Raw genomic sequence first — 19,699 nt, forward strand, 5'->3', positions numbered from 1 at the left:
GACGCGGAAGTCCGACGTCGAGTCGCTCAGCGGAGGAGGAAGCCCTCCAGTTCAACCCACAGCTCCTGCACCAAACTTTGTCCTTCTGCTGCAGTGGGGCACTTTTTCCACAGTGTCTCAAACACCATCAACACCACCAGGCATTAAAACTTTTAGCCAGTTCATTAATGAAAAGGCTAAAACAGCTGTTTTTAACAACAATATCTATGTTAAGGTTCATGAACTGAAATAAAATAATTTTTTACACTTTGGGTAATAGGAAACACATTACTGGAGCGAAGGATTAAAAGTTGATATTCTTAACAAGTTGCGTCTCACAATTTCCTCTTAAATTTGGATTTTAGTTCAATTAAATAACTCTATTTCCTTCCAACCACTATCATCACTCCTAATTCATTATAATCAGCCTCATTGTGCACAACTAAAAACCATGCATTAACTTGATAGATTACATTTAGATGAAACAAAATATTAATGAGTATTTTGCATGATATGTTTCTGTAGCTGACCAACTTTCCCAACACAAGTTTACTACGCAACTATAAAGTTACACTTCTGCAAAAAATATTCACGCATGGTGTTTATGACAGTTCAACTTGTATCCTTTAATTTCACTATGATGTTTTTATTTCCTCACGAGAATAAACTGTTCCTTTAATATAAAATCTTAGAATAATAGAAATAAAATGTATTATCTCTTGAAGCCATTGCTACTATTTTATTCTTTAAATTAAGTGACATGTTTCAATCAAGACGGTTTCTAATAATAGAGAATTTATTTTGTGTTGGTGTTCTGCTACTTTAACTTCAGTGAACTTCAGTGAATCTGAGTGCCTTCAGCCAGCTTACAGAGGTTGTTCCAATTGTTTTATTAACAATCACATTTTGTTTTGGACAGTGTGTTCACATTTGTTTCACAGTGCTGGATTCATTGTGTAGACACATGATCCAATATTTGCCTAAAAAAAAAAAAAAAAAAAGATCAGCTTCAAAATACACATATTTCCTTGTCGTATTTCACTTTTTGACCTGATTTGTAAAATGGGAATAAACATTAAAAGAGCTTTGGTGTGTAAAAGCCTGAAGCAACAAGTGCAATGATCATGTGCTTATCATGAAAGATGATTACTTTTTTTAAATACACTCCTTAAATGTATATTTTTGTGGGCTTTTTTCAAAAATAGAACGATTATTTTCATTTCCCTCTGTGTCTAACACATGCTGTGACAATGACAATAAAGCTTCCTTGAATCCTTGAAATCCCATATTCCCTAAACTAATACCAAAAATCACACATCAAGGTGGCTTTATGCGAAATTTTCATTCATTTTTCTGGCTCATCCACCCACTGGCAAAAAAAAAAAAAACAGGGTTGTGTTTGTGTAAGAGGTGGTGGGATTTGGAGTTCTGCCTCTTCCTTGTCAAACAGAAATTCTTATTGACCATGTCACCTTCCCCATTTTCCCCTCTCAACCTGTCCACCGCAGAATTTATTGTTCTTCCTAAGTGAGGAAGTGAAGAAGCTACATTTCACAATAAGCCACAATTTCCAAAACACAAAGTTGATTCAAGTACTTCGTTAGAAATACAGTAGAATCGCTGCATCCAAAAAGACCCAGAATTAATGTGCATCTAAAATTATTCTTAATATTTTTATTCAAATCAAATCAAATCAGATTTATTTGTATAGCGCCAAATCATAACAAAGTTACATCAAGGCACTTTACATATATAGCAGGTCTAGACCAAACTCTTTATAAATTTATTTAAAGAGACCCAACAGATCCCCTGATGAGCAAGCACTTGGCAACAGTGGCAAGGAAAAACTTCCTTTAAGAGGCAGAAACCTCGAGCAGAACCAGGCTCAGGGGGGGCGGCCATCTGCCTCGACCGGTTGGGTTGAGAGTGGGAGAGAGAGAGAGAGAGAGAGAGAGAGAAAGGCATTGGCGGGGGGGGTGTAGGCAGGAATATGTTGTTGCATGAAGTTCATGGAGTTGAGCTGTAATACAGAATTCATGCTATATGGGACCAGCAGGTGTTGCAGGAACATGGGATGGAGATGAGTCACCACCTGCAGGATGAGGACAGGGAGAGAGAGGAGAGGAGCTGGGAGAGACAGAGACTTTGGCAGAACATGGTTAGTAAATGCAGTATAAATGGTTCGAACTGGGTGAAACTGTTGGGTTTTTTTTTAAGAAGGATGGTTTTTATCAGCGCATGCAAGGAGGGAGTTAGAGAGAAAGAGGAAGAGAGGGAGAGAGGGTGACAGGGAGAGACAGAGAGAGAGAGAGAGAGAGAGAGAGAGAGAAGCTCAGTCCTTCCCCCAGCAGCCTAGGCCTATAGCAGCATACCTAAAGAGTAGAGGACTTTTTAACTGTACGCTCTGTCATACAGGAAATAATTTATTAAGACATGATTGTTGGGGTATGGGCGGTAGAAAAGCGGCTCTTTGAGTACTCCAGGGGCTGTAGACTTTGTGAGCATTGTCCCCCCCTCGCGGTGGTTTTGTTGGATGTTTGCTCCGGGTGAAGCAGAGCTGCCTCTCATCCACCTGTGTGCTGTGCAGCCTTCATCCCTCCTGCTCTCCGGAGGTTCGCTGTGTTTCTGGGCTAAGAGAAGCAGCTTTCCTCGCTGTCTGGATGCAGCAACGACGGGACGAGCCTGCTGAGAGAGGAGAGACTGAATGATCGTCCCCATGCGGGCTCTGCCTTTCTCATCCACTCTGCTGCTTTATGGACTGACCGACTGAGGTTAGTTTTAAGTTTACGTGCGACTCCGAGCCAGCCACTCAACATTTCAGGTGCACCCGTATTACGATAAACACACGGAGACAGAAGACAGCTTCCTGTTTTCAAAATACAAAAGTTAAAGGCAATAAAAACACACGTGTCCATATGTTCCAACAGGGGTGTGCGTCATTATATCACGTGACCGCTAAAACGCTAATATGTCCATTAAAAACTATGAATGGTTTGGAAACGTGGGGGAAACAAAAGGTGTATCTCATGCACCCTCCGTAGTAACACGGTCCCTCCCTGATTTTCAATCAAATATCCAACAGTAGTAAGGCTACAATTGTTTCATAGAGAAAATATATTTCACAAAAATATAAAATATAACATTCATTCGGGCCCAAGCACCAAATAAACTATTATAACATCGATTTCAGTCGAGCTAACGTGTACATGTGCTCTAAAAGTCTGGGACTAACGTTTTAGTCGGACTAACGCAATAATTCGGGTTAGGGTTTGGGTATTTTTTGGAGGTGTCATTTAGCACTGTTGCCCCCCGTCAGGAACTACTAAGTTACAGTATCCAAGTTACCCTCAATGAAAAATAAACTCATCTGTTAGGGTCAATGCTCTAGGCCATGGAGGAATGAATGATTCTGTTGTGATGTTTTTCTCTTTGAAATCTTTCAAAGAGACATAATCAGGAAAGCACCCAACACAGATTTAGTATAAATACTAGATTCTTTATTTAAATATTGTACATATCTTAAAACATATTTACATAAATTAGACCTGCATTGTTACACTCTATATACACTGACATAGGCGTGTCTTCCATATGCACACATGTCTCTTACTGAAAAGAGGACAATCATACCATCAAGACTGCAGGAGCACCTTTGAGAACTGCTTTACAAGAAAGAATGGGGCAGACTTCATTTACATCAAACACTGGACAATGTGACTGAGATGAGACAAGCTTGCAATGACAGGAAAGGCCTCTTGATTATAGGAATAGCTATTTGTTAAGGCTGAAACTGTGCTCACCCTCAAATGCACAGCACCATTACCCATCCAACCACCCCTCCCCCTGCATATGGGTCACATTTCTGTCAAATATCGGGCTATTCTATTGGAAATTAAAGGTCAGAATCTTTACATATACTGGTGGAAATGGCACCAATAGCTTAAATGGAAACCACAATGCTAACAGATAGTATTAATTCATTGCCAATATGCTAATAAGGAAGAATAGTCAATTGAATTGAATGTGGTCATTTGTCCTGATTGAGATAGAGATATATATATATATATATATATATATATATATATATATATATATATATATATATATATATATATATATATATATATATATATATATATATATATATATATATATATATATATATATATATATATATATATCTCCTGCATTCTAATGCAAAACATATGCATGACCAGTGGATTCAACAGCATACATTGAGGACTTTCTACAATGACATTAAACAGGAATTGGTGACAGTATTGGTCTCCACAAACAATGTTAACTTAACAACAGGGCTTACAGAGCAGTGCCCTAATGATGTACTATGGCTTTCCTTATTTGGTTTAGAAACCTGTCTAATACTTGAAATCAGTCACAAACTTGATACTTGTGTTAATGATTCCGTTCTCAAACAACTTTAAGCATATAGCAGACATTTAAATGTTCCTTTGAACATTTCCACCTACACCTCTGAACATCACACAAGACTCAGAGCACAAAGAGTTTACAGTATTGCTGTGTGATGTTTATGAAAAGTAAAATTAATGACATACACAAAGAAAATGTGTCTTTGGTGCACCTGCTTTTCAACTGTAAAGACAATGTACAAACTACTTGGGTGAGCTGTTTGACAAAGGGACAGTCTATGATGCCTTTGATTAACCAAATTGGATTGAATCCTGGATATTTTATTTCTCACACAAACGCAGTCAAAAACTAAAATTATGATGACCATGTTGAAATAAATCCTGTTAAGTCATTTACAGATGTCAGAATTGCAAAAGAAGCAGCAAAAGAATTTGGAGGGAAATGAGAAATCCTACAGACACTCTCACACGCAAACACACTCACATGTAAAATTCTTTTTAGAATAGCTGGATCTTTTTGTCCACCACGCATTATGTCAGCAAAAACTTCAAACGCATATGTTTAAAACTAAATAACATTTAAAAAAATACATCTTTTCATTTAAATTTATGCCTGACCTATCATTGCAATTGTAAGCATTCCCAGATGCTAGCTTTAGCTTTGTGAGATAACAAACATTAACATTGAAAAGACCACACATTCCAAAAACAACCTCTAACATTTGTACCACACACGCACACACACACACTTTTTAAACATCCTCCCTGATGTACAACTGTACCAATCCATCAATCTCAGCAAATATCTTGTTCATTTCAGCAAGTGGAAGTGTGGGATTGATAAAGCTCACTTCAAGATTAACATCTATACAAGAAAAATATATTTATGAATGCATGTATACATCTTCCACAACAATTACTGAATAGCTCTCTGCTTTACCAAACAAAGCAAAGACGTCAGAAAGGCTTGAAAAGTAGCCCTGAAAGAAATATTTACATCTTATCTGGATGTGCGCACAGATTCCTCAGCCAAGTGACAAAACCCAATTTACCTTCACACAGGTGAGTTCTGACGAGTGTTAGGGTTGACATTCCTAAATTCCAGCTCCTATTTTTCTCTATCCAATAACACCCACCCATTACCAGTGTCAGCTTACTCAGTCCATCTCTATGCTTTGTTCAAACACGTTTACAACATGGTACAGGTTAACAAGTGGGACAACAGATATTGATTATTCAACTATCACTATTTCAACAATCCCAAACCATGGCTTAATCCTCTTATAATATCGCTTTTTATACACAGGCGCTACCAAATTAAAACCCCTAATAAATTTAATTAACTGTTGTGGACTGTCTTTGTCACATTACCTCAACTTTGATGCCACACAATGAGAAACAGGAGACTGAAAGACAACTCTCAGCCCATTGTACTCAGCTCCTCCTGACTCATGATCAACATGAAGATGCCTGAGCAGCCCGCTTCCTCTCAACCGTTCAAGTACCAAAATAAAACAGAGGAAGAAAACAAAATGTGACACAGATGGATGCCAGCCTTGCAGAAAGGGAGTGTACGTCGTTTTCGTGGGCCTCTCCAATCAGACCACAGGGTGCAGTGCATTTTGAGAGGGCTGCAGGCGGAAGACTCAGGCAGATGGGAAGGAAGGATCTGTCCCAGAGAAACACATACACTCACTCATACATGCACACACACTCAGTCTGTATATTCAGCCACAATAGACAGCAGCACTGTGATATCATCTGGCTTCCCTCCTGGAGAACAAGACAAAAGAGTGTGAGGAAATGTGCCAAACCTGTAGCTATGCAAAGTAGAGCTTGCGGTTTTTATCTGGACTGCATATTGGAACACATGACTACCATGAGCTGAGAGCATAATATTTATCTATTGTATTTCTAATTCGCTTCACTTTGGACAGAAGTAGACAAACTAAAATCTGTGTTTCTCAATGCCAAATATCATGAATGGTGAATCCACTATTATGATTTTTACATTGCTAATAAGAAAGTCTTGAAGACATCAGAAATCATGACAATATACAACTTATTTGTGTAATTTAAAATCAGATACCTCAATTACTTTATGATGAATCTAACAATAATGTGCACTTCAAAATGTAAGCAGAAACAAAGCGAACACCAGAAACATCAGTTAAACTGGCCAGCACTTACCTCTAACATTCAGCCCATTGTCACAAGCAAACTGTGCAAAAGGAGACATATAGTTCGGATCATAGGCAAGGTCATGAGCTTGCTTTGCAATGCTCTGTGCTGTCTGCAGGATGCTGTCATAGTTGGTTGTCTAAACCAAGAAAATATAAAAAGTATTAAATGTCAAATGAAATTAATTTTTCTGAACACAAATATAATGTACAGCTAAGTATATAATAGTGTTACTGTGCATTTATTCAGTAGTAGAAGGACCTTGAGTTTTTTGAGCTCCTGTAGGATCATATAGTCTGGCATGTTGTCAAAGAGGCCATCGGTTGCTGTTAGGATGATGTCACCAAGCTGCACATCAAAGGAGGAGCTGTCAGCTGCTTCGGGACTGGAAGAAACATGGGGCACAGGAAGATCAGCCACAAGTGGCACCTGAGCTGTCAACAGTTTACAGTGTGGAATTAAGCAGGTCACTCTGCCAAATCAATGCGGAACATGGCGTGGGCATTTAATCTGACATCTGACTAGAAAGCAGTCTGCCTTGTGTGTCCTTGCTAGACACAGTCAACTCCTCCGGCTTGTGCTGGTGCCTAATTCAAGACCAAAATTGTATTTCCTGAAAGCTTCTTACAGTATGTTCCTGCTCAGTCTGGAGTTTTTTTGTTTTTTTTTTATGACCTCATACCACATAGTCACAAAGAAGGAAATGTGTTTGCTGATTGCTAAATCTAAAACTTTAACTCGTGCCAGACAAACCAGATTAATCCAGTGGGGGAAAAGGCTTCAAAAATAAGACCTTGAAAAAGCTCCAAATGGATTACAAAAGGTTTATCCCCTGTTAATCAGGCTGTCATTATCAGAATCAAATTGTGACACCTATCTCCACTGCCTTTCTATGCAACTTACTCTGTAAAACAGTTCAGGACAATGCATTGAACAATTGCATATTAAATTGAGGCATTTCTTTGTAGGCACTAGATAACATATGTAACCAAAAAAGTATATAAAGAATCTATGTTGTGCTATTTGTATCCCATTTTCATTATTACTGTATTTTGTGAGGTTGGGATCACAAACACAAATCATTGATATCTTAAAAAAATTAAGTGGAACTGGGCATGACTGAGGAATTTTCCATGGTTAAAAAAAAACAAAAAAAAAACTGCCTTATTTGGACAGAAAGCTGTGTACAGACACAGTGAACATCTCATGGCTGATAATCTCTATAAATGTTGGAGTGTTGTTTTCGCTGTCATGTAGGAACATAGACAAGCACCTCCTTTGCAAAACAGCATGTCCAGTCAAAGCTGAACAAGATAACTTCATTTTCACGTCCTCAATCCACTTGCTTTAAAGATGACTTGTGTAGCGTGTTGTAAAGTTACTCTTATAAGCACTTTCCAGTGTCTCTTTAATTTACTATTGTTTTTCTTGTACTGATGTAACCAACACCTAAGTGCTCACCTGTCACTAAGCACCACCCCTTCTGCTCCCGGAGGAGCGATGGACAGCTGGAAGGGTGTGTTAAAATAGTGCTGTTGTTCGTCCGAGCGGTGGACCACCTCTCCTCCCCTAACCACCAGGAAACCAGAGTCACCAAGGTTACATGTGTGTAACCTATGACTCCTCCGATCTAGAACAACAATACAGGCAGTGCTGCTTCCTACAAACAGAACAAAACAACAATAAGGAAGGTGAAAAAAATAAAATAAAATCATGTCACTTTGAGTATACAGTAAAAAAAAAATAAATAAATAAATAAATAAATAATAATAATAATAATAATAATAATAATAATAATAATAATAATAATAATAAGAAGAAGAAGAAGAAGAAGAAGAAGAAGAAGAAGAAGAAGTAGGCTGGATGCATGTGTCACATAACATTCAAGTGGGTAGGAATGCTGCCTTTACAACACTTCCTTCATGTGTACCTTCCTTGTGTATCTAAGGTTTCCATAGTGTTTGTGTTAAATTATTAGAACGTATAACATACAAGTGTTCTTACATCAGACAGACAGATATTTTTTTTTTTTTATTAAATACACAAATCAAATTCTTTGCTTGTGCCAAATCAACAGTGACTGCAGTTTACAAGCTAGTGGTCCCAGTGACCTTGATCGGGAAGGTCATACCTCGTCGTCACTGCTTAAAATAAAAGCAAACATTTGACAAACATAGTAAGGAGGGGCGGAGGTTAACATTTAGTGTCTGCACTGGCTATGGGTCAGGGAAACCGAGTCTCAGAAGAAATGTGACCATGGTCACATGTTTGACATGGCCATGCTTTTAAAATCAGTTCAGTCCTCCAGCAGTGTCAGTTACAGCGCCAACCCAAACCTTTAAGAGGCCTTGGGCATGAGACACAATGTTCACCTTGCATGAAAGGAAAATTGCTGCGTCTCACAAGGTTACTGCGTCAAAAAATGTGATCTTGGCAAAACATAATCAGTTCAGTTGTTATTTCATGGGTAATATATCACTTAATCAAATTTAGTTCTAAGCCTCAAAATCAATCAATCAACAAGGAAAATGCTTTTCTTAGCAAAGCTATAATTCTGTTCCAAAATTTCAAAAATACCTTCCTCATCATTAATACTATGATTAGCTATTTTCCTTGCATGCCTCTCAATCTATGGTGAAATGTTCTGCCAAGATAGTGAAAGAAAATGTGGCATCCGATTTAAAAGGGAATGAGTTCTGTCTCAACTTAGAGTAACATGTTATGCAACTCTCTAAGCAAGGGAACTACATGCAAACTGACTCATCCTGCAGCTATGTTATTTATTTCTCAGTGTACGCCTGTTCACATGGTGTGCATGACTCACCTCACCACTGTATGCACTGTAATGAAATGTAAGGATATAATCACCTAGCAGGGGGACTTTGTTCTGTAGAAGCTCGTAGTAACCAGACGTCAGGATTCCCACTGGATAACTGGGAGTGAAGCGTCCTTCCCTAACCAGTCGCTCACAGGTTCTCATTAAGGTGGCAGAGAACTGAGACGGGTCAACACCATAATCGCGCCAACCACCTACACCATCTGCCACACCTGAAGGACAAAATAAGAATACAACCGTCAATTTTGTCATTATTTTAGTTTTCACGCAGCCATAAAATTAATGCCAGCATTTTTCTTGATGGCATGTATTGGGCTGCTGTAGGGAATTAAGTAGTTAGTAGAGAGAGAAAAAAAAAAATGTAAAACATAAATGCCAAATACCTGCTACACATGTTGCTCTTTAAATCTTGCAACTTAATTGATCTCAGCAAGTGGAAACTTAATTCTTTTTCTTTCAGCTTCATTGCCAGGTGATTCCATTGACACTTGTAATTGGCAGCATGCAAGTCTGTGATGGTGGCTAAAATTACTAAAATCTATGGCATTTACACTTCATACACAAATTAAAGTAAGTACACTTTGTGGTGCCCTTTAATTGTACGGGCATAATATACAAATTGAAAATCCTATTAAAAACATGGTTGAATAATTCATTTTCTCTGGTGGAATCTCTTGAAACATTTTCTCTGTAAAATTGTGCTCTAGTATGTTTGAGTTATACACTGATAATAAGACACCACATCTGCTGGTCTCCCAACAAACCACAGCTGTCACCTTTTTTGCATTCTTAAAACTATGTGAAATGGAACTGTCACAAAACAAATGTCACAAATGATGATATAAACAGCTACTAACAGACTGGAATGTAACAGTTTGTACTGGGTGACTGCACTATATCTATTAAGTCCATTATATTACACTCAAGCTTGATAGAGAAGAACACAAAAAGGTGAAACAAAGCAAGCTTTTGTTGATCCCTTTTGAATGGGGAAGTGAGAAACCTTTGAGGTGGAACAAACAGAACATGCTGCAACATTTCTGTCATGTCATTTCATACAGAATGCTAAATATTTCAACACACCAGTATTATTATTAGGCTGCCCTATGACGAACATACAAATTGCCGACTAGCTTTAGTGCCAGTTTCTTTCCTACCAAAGGAGAACTGAGAATCAGAAAGTGAAAGAACATGACGAATCCTGGGAACTTCCAGAGATCTCCCTCTGTGCTTCAGGACAAATGGTCCCATGCAGGCAAAGAGCAGGTGGCTTTTTATTAGCTGTCCTGATAGTTTAATGCTGACTTCATAGGCATTTCTGCTCATGGTGAGCAAACACGTGAACCATTGAAGGGAGGGGGGTTGTTCCTCAGGATTGGTCTTGTTTTTATTTCATATCACTAGCCCAAACATGTGGCACTGTACACTGCTTTAAAAAGGACATAAAACCTGTACTATTATTATTATTATTATTATTATCTGTGAACGAGTCACGTGGACGGCCAAGCATTTCGCAGTTTACCTTCATGTCAACTGAGCAGTGAGGACAAAGCAGTTTCCCTCAGCTAAGCTAGGAAGCTAGGCATTAGCAACATGGCTGCCTCCATGCTCAACCATTCTGACCTCTGTAAGACATTGTACTGTTTAGTGTGAACTGTTGAAAAGGGTCCTTTTCAGCCCCGTCCACCTGACACAGCGGATATCTCCCTCTCTTAATTTCATACGTTTAGTATCTTGCGCTGCCGCCGTGTATTCTGTAGTTCGGGCTTATCTAGGTGAAAGGTCATGGGGTGTATTCCTTAAAATTACCACAAAAATCAATGTTAGTGCATGAGAAGACGAATAGAGAAGTAAACTGCAGCTGAATCTACTGTACTAATTTTGTCCTGATTCGGATTGATCCCACATATCTTCTGCTAAAGGGGTGGAAAAAGTTGCAGCTGATGTTACCAGGGGTGGGGGCTGTTGTGTTTTCATCCCGGTGGTCGGTGCACGTGCTGGGCGAACTGACTGAAGGTCACCGGGAGCACAGTGTGTGTCTCCGGCCGTACCTGTGTGATTTGTGCTTACCCAACACATCTGCGGTCCTGTGCCGCGCGATGAAGCAGGCATCGTCCCCGTAGCACATCCCTTTCTTCAGGATCCCTTTACGAAAGTCCTTCCCGAAGCCATAGCTGGCGGTGATCAGGCTGTAGTCCCGACCATCCGTCTGAGAGAGTCCGCCCAGGACGGCCCTGGCTACCAGTCTGCCATAAGACAGTACGGATAACATCCCCCGGCTAGGAGCGGCCCCGTCCTGATTTCAGTCCACACACGGTGTCTCTTCTGTCTCCCTCCCCGGCCCGACCGCCTGTCCTCTAGGCTACGTCTTCTTCACAAGCCCCGGCGGTTCGTCTCTATCCGCCCATTCGACACCGACCGGCCCGCGTCTGTCAAATAGTCCCGTAGCCGCAGGAAGCTTCTTTATCCTGGGATATAAACACCGCTGTCCGTCCTGCACTGCTTTAGGTCTCGGGTGTGCCTGTCAGAAAGCCAGCTCCTCCGCTCAGCTCTGCGCTGGCCGACATTTTCCACCGTGTCCCGCACCAAGACCCGCAAGTACACATACGGGTACTTCAGCCTGTACTAGCCTGACGTCACGACCAGGCTCCGCCCCCCCACCCGACGCTCCATCACAGACCTGCTGAGTCCGGATCCGCTGAAGCTCGATCCGACTGCAAGATCAAGACCATCCAGCCCAAACATAATCTTTTATGGGAATGTGAATGCATAAAGAAAGAATAAATACATCAGAATCGCATCATAACGTCAAGAGTTATTATAGAAAGATGCTGTTCTATGCAACTACAATGTGTTATCACGTAACATTAAATAGACAGAAATACCAAATATTGATTCTGTTGAAAGGAGAAACATTTTAGTAATTACAACAAAATAGTTATATTCAATTTTGTTAGACCTAGAAATATTTCAGGTTACGGTTTCGTGTGTATGGAATTTCAATGGATGTCATTAGAAATAAACTTCTTAATACGTGAGGGAGAAAATTGTGAAACGAAATATTTTCGTACAAAGCGTTTTACTTATATTGTTCAAACAATGCTCCTCAAAATCAAAGGAAAACTGAAACAATGATGATCAAAACAAGGGGTTTGCCAACCTCCGCTTCCAGCGGATGACTTCCGGTGTGTGAAGACGAACGCTCCAGTCTAGCCCACAGAGGACTGGAAGGAGGGCCAGAGCACAACGACGCAGTCTAACCGAGTTAGCGTCTGCAGATACGGACAGCCATCCCTCTACGGTAAGACATGAACACTGCTACGGTGTGTCCTGATATTTATCCAACGAGGTGAAGATGCGATGATTGTCAGTGGCTGGCGTGAAGATGAATTATATCGTCGTGCAGCCGGAGCGGCGGTGTGGTTGGCATGTTGATTTCGTTAATTTATTATTATAAATTATAAAAGCCTCTCTATATAGGTATTAAGTGTGAAGTATTATGTTTGAACAGTTCGATGCTAGCGGACATCAGGAGCTGGTATATAATAACCCTGTGTATAATGATCTATTGGTTCTCATATAGACTGGTTTTTAATTAAAAGGCTAGGATCATTTGTGTACTATAGGAAAAACAAAATGTGAAGCAAATTTTTCACTGCGTTTTTAGATCGTTGTATTGTGTCTCTGGTCGTTATCTGTAGGGCCAAGATGGGGAGGTTGGGTGAAGTGGCTGTTGTGTGCCTTTTTATAATCTGTCTCCTGAGCACTGATTCAACATGGGCCAAACGAGGAAGTGGCAGCAGCAGCAGCAGCAGCGGCAAGAAAACCTCGTCTACCAGCAGCAGGGGTGGGACGCAGTCAAAACCATCTCATTCTCAGCCAGGAAACTATCCCCGACAGCCACAGAGTCCCAATCGCAACAACAATCCATACCCTTCAGGTGGAAGTTATCCTTATCCTGGAACAGGCAACACTAATTCAGGAGGTTACCCAAGACAAAACCCTGCAAGTTACCCAGGAGCTGGTAGTAACCCCAACCAGTATCCCGGCAGAGCCAATCCAGGAGGTTATCCCAACCAGAACCCTGCAGGTGGCTATCCTGCTGCCGGAGGGTATCCTAACCAGTATCAACCTGGTGGGGGCTACCCAGCAGCAGGTGGTTATCCCAACCAATACCCAGGCAGAGCTGGAACTAACCAGGGAGGATATCCTAACCAATACCCAGCTGCAGGAGGCTATCCAGCTGCAGGAGGCTATCCAGCTGCAGGAGGCTACCCAGCTGCAGGAGGCTATCCAGCTGCTGGTGGTTACCCTAATCAGAGAAATTACCCAAATCAGTATCCAGCTGCCGGGGGTTACCCAGCAGGTGGCTATCCTAACCAAAACCCAGGAAGGGCAGGTATCAATCCAGGCGGGTACCCATACCAGTATCCAGGAGGAGGTGGTTACCCAGTCAGAGGAGGAAACACGGGACAGGGTTGGGGTCAGCCAGGTGGATATCCAGGTGGCTACCCTGGTGGAGCAGTTGGTGGATACCCCAACTGGAACCCAAATAATAAGATTCTCAGCCCCCGCTTTGGTGGAACAAGCTACGGATATGGTGGCTATGGGATGGGAGGCTCTCCTTTTTCTCAGTCTGTGCAGAGTATGGGATATAAACCAAAGTCAACAAGCTTTGCTAAAAAAGCCATGGTAGCTGCAGGTGTTGGTGCTGTGGCTGGCATGGCTGTTGGATATGGACTAGGTCGCTTCCCTCGACCACATTTCAATTTCCGCAATCAAGAAGAGGAATATTATTACAACAATTACATGTATCGTCAATACGGAGTCCGCTCCACAGATAAAAACGACTATGGCCGTGATTATGTCTACAAGCTTCCACCGCGGGCAGAGACCTTCGACAGCTTCATGAATCGCTGTATGAATGGCACGGACACTCTGAAAGATCAGAACAGCAGTGTTTCCACTCCGAAGACTGGGGTTCAAAAAGAGGATGATGACACCGTCAGCATTGAGGAGATTGGTTACCCAGCACTAATTGAGCAGGTGAAGTCACGGCGCTGTGTTGAGAAGTACATGGTTTATTCCAAGAGCTTTCTTCAGGAACGAAAACATGAGCAACAATATCAGCCCAATCGCAGCAGCCCACTGAGCCATGGGGTGATTCAGCTTTTTGCCTCCCTCTTCATGCTCCTTTCCAGCGTGTTCCTGCTTCAGTAAAGAATGGTCATCCTGTAATCATACCCCAGATGGGTTTCTACTTCATCCATTATATTCCTGCATGTTCACGTCTACTAATGGATATTATCTCTACATCTCAAACCATAGCTGTATAATATACAAACTCTTGAGTTATATTTAATCAACCATTAACTGTTGCTTCAGGACAGCAAATAGTAACAAATCTCATGTATATAAGCAAGAAGTACACTTTATGAGGCTGCAGTCAGGTTGACAACACAAATATTGAGCAACAATTTTGTAATGTACAAGCTGAACTTCTTTTTCTGGCACTTTAGATGTTTGTTCACTGAAAGCATAGAAAATAGATTCATGGAATTTTTTTTAGTTTTATGGATAATTAGTTATTACAATGTATCTGCTGTTTAAAATAGGAATGTGTCGTGATAAGATTTATACACAGTCTACAGATCAATTCATGCTCTCATCTGTACTGGGCAATTAAAGGACTGACTTTTCAAGTGGTGAAATATACTTAGTCAAAAGGAAATTGTCATTAGATTTAAAGACAACTGTAATAATTTGGCAGTGGGAACAAAAAATGTAAAACCTTGTGAACCTTGTCAACACAAATCCAATTTACTTTTGTTGGCTATTCTTCGTAGAACTGATAGTTTTCCAATGGAGAGATGTTTTTCTAATGTCACATTATATGTTAAGTTTATGCTGTTGCTGCATACGTCATGTTAGCAGCAATCACAGTGAATAAAACGTCATGTATCCAATATTCCTATTCACCAAGAGTAGTGGAAAGCCACTTTTAATTAATCTTTGGTGTCCATTTCTATCACTACTTTTTTTTTTTTTTAACTTAATACCAATAATGCATCCTATCTTGTAATATTTTGTGGTTAGGGTTAGTCACTGGAGTGCTACTTCTGTTCTCAACCTTTGCCAACTTGGCAAAGGTTTACTGCTCCTGGCAAGAAACTGCATTTAATGGCGATGAAAACTTACATATCATACATGAAACATTTGTGTTATAGAAGTCAAAATAAGAGTGAAAACATCTTCATATTAGGAATAGTCCTGCTCTCTCTCAGGTACATGGCACTCACATTTTGTGTTTGTTGTTCAGCCGACCATAAAATCCTAGACTGCATCTAATAGTTCTTGACAGAAGGGAAGCATCAGTCCTTGCCATTTGATGTGCAGCATGCTGTTATTAGCGGTACTGCTACTTTGCCAGATGTTGTGAACAGGCTATTCATCTGTTGATGCTATTGTCTGGCGCTTTTACTCTCTGCCATTTTGTGTCAATTACTGCTCACTGCTGTATGTCCTTGTGCTTGTGGTTAATTTATTATTCCAGATTAGTTAAATTTTTTTCATTCCTTCATTGTCTTTAGATTTGGTAGACTTAGTGGATGTAAAAAACAAAACAAAAAAACAACGATACACTATGTGAAGTTTGCAGGTCAGTATTTACTAATGTTTGGTCATTTCTAAATAATAATTTTCCTGCAAATATTCAGTTTAAAGAAAAAATGTTTTCATTCATGTCAGTCTGCTGTTTAGGCAGTGCATTCAGTTAAGTCTGAATTTTATGTATTTCTTGCTATTCAAACACAATATTTAATGTATGTCAAGTTTCATGTAAAACCAAGATGAAGATTCAAGTCGTCCTAGTTTTTTACTCGTCATTTTTGTTAATTCTGGCAAAAAGAGAACATTTGGCATTTTCATACTTTTTGGCTGTTGAATATCTGTAAAGTGCACTTATTTCCATTTAGGATTGGATATTCTGTAACTGCTAACCCTGTATAGACACCTCTGTGAGCTTTTTGGTTCGACAGTAACACTTTTACACATCAAAATCAAATAACAAAACTAACATGATTTCATATACTTACTGGATGTTTATGTGTTAAATAAAACAGGTAACAAAATAATGGCTTCTCTAATTATGCTTTTCCTAAAGGAAAATGCTTTTATTTATTTTCATAGCAAACAGTTCCAGTTTTTTTATGGTAAAGTTTGCTGCTTTTGTGTGACCTACATTAAGAACTCAGTTATGGGTTTTGGGGTTTGGACCATCAACTGAACATTTGAAGAAACATTTAATGACATCAGGAAACACTTTTACAAATTGCAAATTCGTGTGTGTGGGTGTGTGCTGAAATTCTCCAAGTCATAGGAAATATACTAAACATGATGTCAGTGTCCTGTACCTGAATGCTCTGCAATCACACTGAGTTAATATTACTTTTCTATAGTGAAAGCGAAACAGACATTATCATCCCATGTTAGACAACAAAGGAGTGGAAGGATATTTTTTTGCAAACAAGCTTTTATTCATTTGAATCATGGTTCATTCCAGTCATCAATGGTTAAATTAAATGTCTCTTATCAAGGCTACTATGAGGAAAGACAGCACATGTCCAAGCGTGAGAAGGATGTTAGTTGCTGGAACAGGGGTGGCTGTGCTAACAAGGGCTCTCCACAGAGATTGGTTGTGATGTCCTTGGCGTTCACTGAAGTAAAGCCGTTGATCTTGTTCAGAGTAAGTCATGTGACCATAATGATTCCCAGAACCGTGCTTCGGCCTGCCAAAGAGGCCCAGCCCATACCCAGTGCCAGTTCCTCCCAGCACACCAGCTGCTGCTCCTGCCCACCTCAGGCCCTGCTTGGACAGGCCTCCACTCTGGGAGGATGACGATTTGCTACCGTCACCTTTTCCTCGACCCTTGAATCCACCTCCGCGCTTACTGTACACATACTGTGCACCCGGGAACAGCGCTGCCATGAGCAACAGCCACACCCACAGGGAGAGAAGCTTCTGCTGGGCAGCCATCAGTGGAGCTGTGCATAAAAAAAGTGACATTCATAAAACATATTTTCATACTAAAACTGAAATGGAAAAAAAAAAAAAAATTATAGCCTTGTCTGAATTTTTCAAACAGCATATTCATTTGAGAGGCAAAGAGAGAGAGGAGTGAGGAAAATCTCTAGACTGTCATTGAAATTGGAATCAAAGCTTTTGATTTAGTTCAGTGCACATCCAAAGTCAAAGTCACATGCTCACCAGCACTAAACACAACAGACGTCCAGAACAATCCACATGCTCTGTCAACACCAGGATTAGCCAGGCATTATGTGTGTGATGCATATTCCTACCTTTCATGATGCATTTGTATTTCCTGGCTCTAAATAATGCTATACAATCGCTATAGATTATTATTAAACATATCAATAATGCAGTATCAAAGTGCATAGAGATGGAATCATAACTTCTGCATTTCATGTAATTTGATTGAACAGACTTTAATAAAATTTAAGTAAAAAACCTTCAACTTAAACTAAAACAGACTGAAATATCTGACCAAACTGGTAACCCTGCAGTTACTGGAAAAGAAATAGTTGTGTTTTTATTTACCTTTCTTGACTGGTCAAACAGGCAGATTGTGGTATGGGAGTGGCAGTCCTGTTTTACACCAAAACACCTGCAGCACAGCAGAGCGGCTTGGTGGTTTTTAGTGTAATTTCCATATCAACAGCGGTGGCTCTGCTCCTCCCCTAAACAAACCCAGCTGTGCTATTGGTTCATGATCAATAATACAGCACAGGTTCAATGATTTTTGATGATGTTGGCATTTCAAATACAGTTTCTGTCATTCAGCAAATGCACAGGCTACTGCAAAACAACATGACTTATTTATCTGTCACAGGTCTATAGCTACCATGTATAGGTTTGTAGATTTTATTCATTAAAAGTTTGTGCATGCATTATTGCTTTTATTTTGTAGTTTTTAAACGTGTATTTTAACTACAACTCAAAAGTGTGATTTGTTACCACTGCACTCGTACCAACATCATTACAGTCAGTTTCTCGACATCTCTAACCATTGACATTCTTGAAGGCATAATGGCATCATCTTTAGAAGACAAAGTGCAATTTTGAATCCTCATAAAAAGTGACAGTGATTTACTATTACTATACTGCCATCAAAGTACGTGAAATGCAGAACCATAAATTATTAAATTATTATTAAATTATTATTAAAGAACGCTTTTTACTTTTAAATTCACTGCTGATATACTATCTATAAGACAATATGAGTGAGGGTATGTTCACACCAGAAAAAGTTCTTGTGAATAAATGGAAGAAAAATGTGTTCACGCTGAATGGAAAAGAGAGCAGGGAACTGAACACAGAACAAAACGAACACCACCGCTACCCAAAAGACCAAAAGACAAAAAGGCCTTTTAGAAGTTGGACTTTTTTCTGTAACATATCATGACTGCAATACCATGAAGTATGACACCAAAGGAAAAAGAGACAGGATTGACAATTGTTAAGAAATACAAGACTGGACAATTTGATAAAAAAAAAAAAAAAAACGTTCAAAAGGCTATTAAATACAATTACAGTAGTCTGAGTATGATGAATTGTGCCTTGTATCATGGGTTTAGAGGAGCCTCTTCAGGGCAGATTGGACAATTGTGCTTTTGTTCAGCTTCAGTCATGCAGTGGTTTGAATACAGTAAAAGATTTATGATACTGAAGCCAAAATAGGACTTTGCTCTGACATTTTGTGCAATTGGCCAGCTCCGCATGTTGAAATACACAACATTTTATTCAACTCAGAATTACTTTTACATTTCATCAGTAGTTTATTTTGAAAGCGAAGACATTCAAGCTGCCAAGTCAGACTTACTTTTGAGTTCTGTGAAGACCTTGAGATAAAAAAAAAAAAAAAAGCAATAGCATTAACAATTGGTGAAGTTAGACATTTATTTCAGCAGGTTTTTGGTCAACCTTTCAATGATGGGGTACCATGTTCACACAAAAAAGACAAAGAATTTAACTGAAATTATTTTCTTTACAGTATAATACAATAACAAAGTACCATCATCCCACTCATGCTTAAGTTTCAGAGTGGTCAACATTGAAATCCCCTCTTTGTGTTCATTGTGGTTTGCGTCACATGCTTTGATTTTTTTTTTTTTTGGGTCAAACTCGTGCTTATGTGGCAATGAAGATTTTTCTTTTTTTGGGGATTTCATACAATAGTTTGATTACAAGAATGACAGTGTGTTCATTTTTACAATGGATGAAGTTGTTTTAGTTTGG

General features: G+C 39.6%; 2 protein-coding genes across 2 annotated transcripts; one reads left to right on the plus strand and one right to left on the minus strand.

Annotated features, from left to right (window-relative positions):
- Positions 1-4,162: 4,162 nt before the first annotated feature.
- On the minus strand, positions 4,163-11,976 carry LOC115051942 (protein phosphatase PTC7 homolog). Its single transcript, XM_029515747.1, has 6 exons — positions 11,455-11,976; positions 9,417-9,596; positions 8,010-8,208; positions 6,810-6,933; positions 6,558-6,687; positions 4,163-6,140 (listed from the first exon to the last, which is right to left on the minus strand). Exons 1-6 carry the CDS (start codon positions 11,654-11,656, stop codon positions 6,082-6,084), a joined length of 894 nt encoding a protein of 297 aa, XP_029371607.1. The 5' UTR covers positions 11,657-11,976; the 3' UTR covers positions 4,163-6,081.
- Positions 11,977-12,563: 587 nt separating this feature from the next.
- Positions 12,564-14,737, plus strand: prnpb (prion protein b). The gene is made up of 2 exons (XM_029515136.1): positions 12,564-12,685; positions 13,086-14,737. Exon 2 carries the CDS (start codon positions 13,093-13,095, stop codon positions 14,602-14,604), a length of 1,512 nt encoding a protein of 503 aa, XP_029370996.1. The 5' UTR covers positions 12,564-12,685; positions 13,086-13,092; the 3' UTR covers positions 14,605-14,737.
- The last annotated feature ends 4,962 nt before the right edge of the window (positions 14,738-19,699 follow it).

Source organism: Echeneis naucrates, chromosome 12, assembly GCF_900963305.1.
Source record: "Echeneis naucrates chromosome 12, fEcheNa1.1, whole genome shotgun sequence".
Classification (NCBI taxonomy): Eukaryota; Metazoa; Chordata; class Actinopteri; order Carangiformes; family Echeneidae; genus Echeneis; species Echeneis naucrates.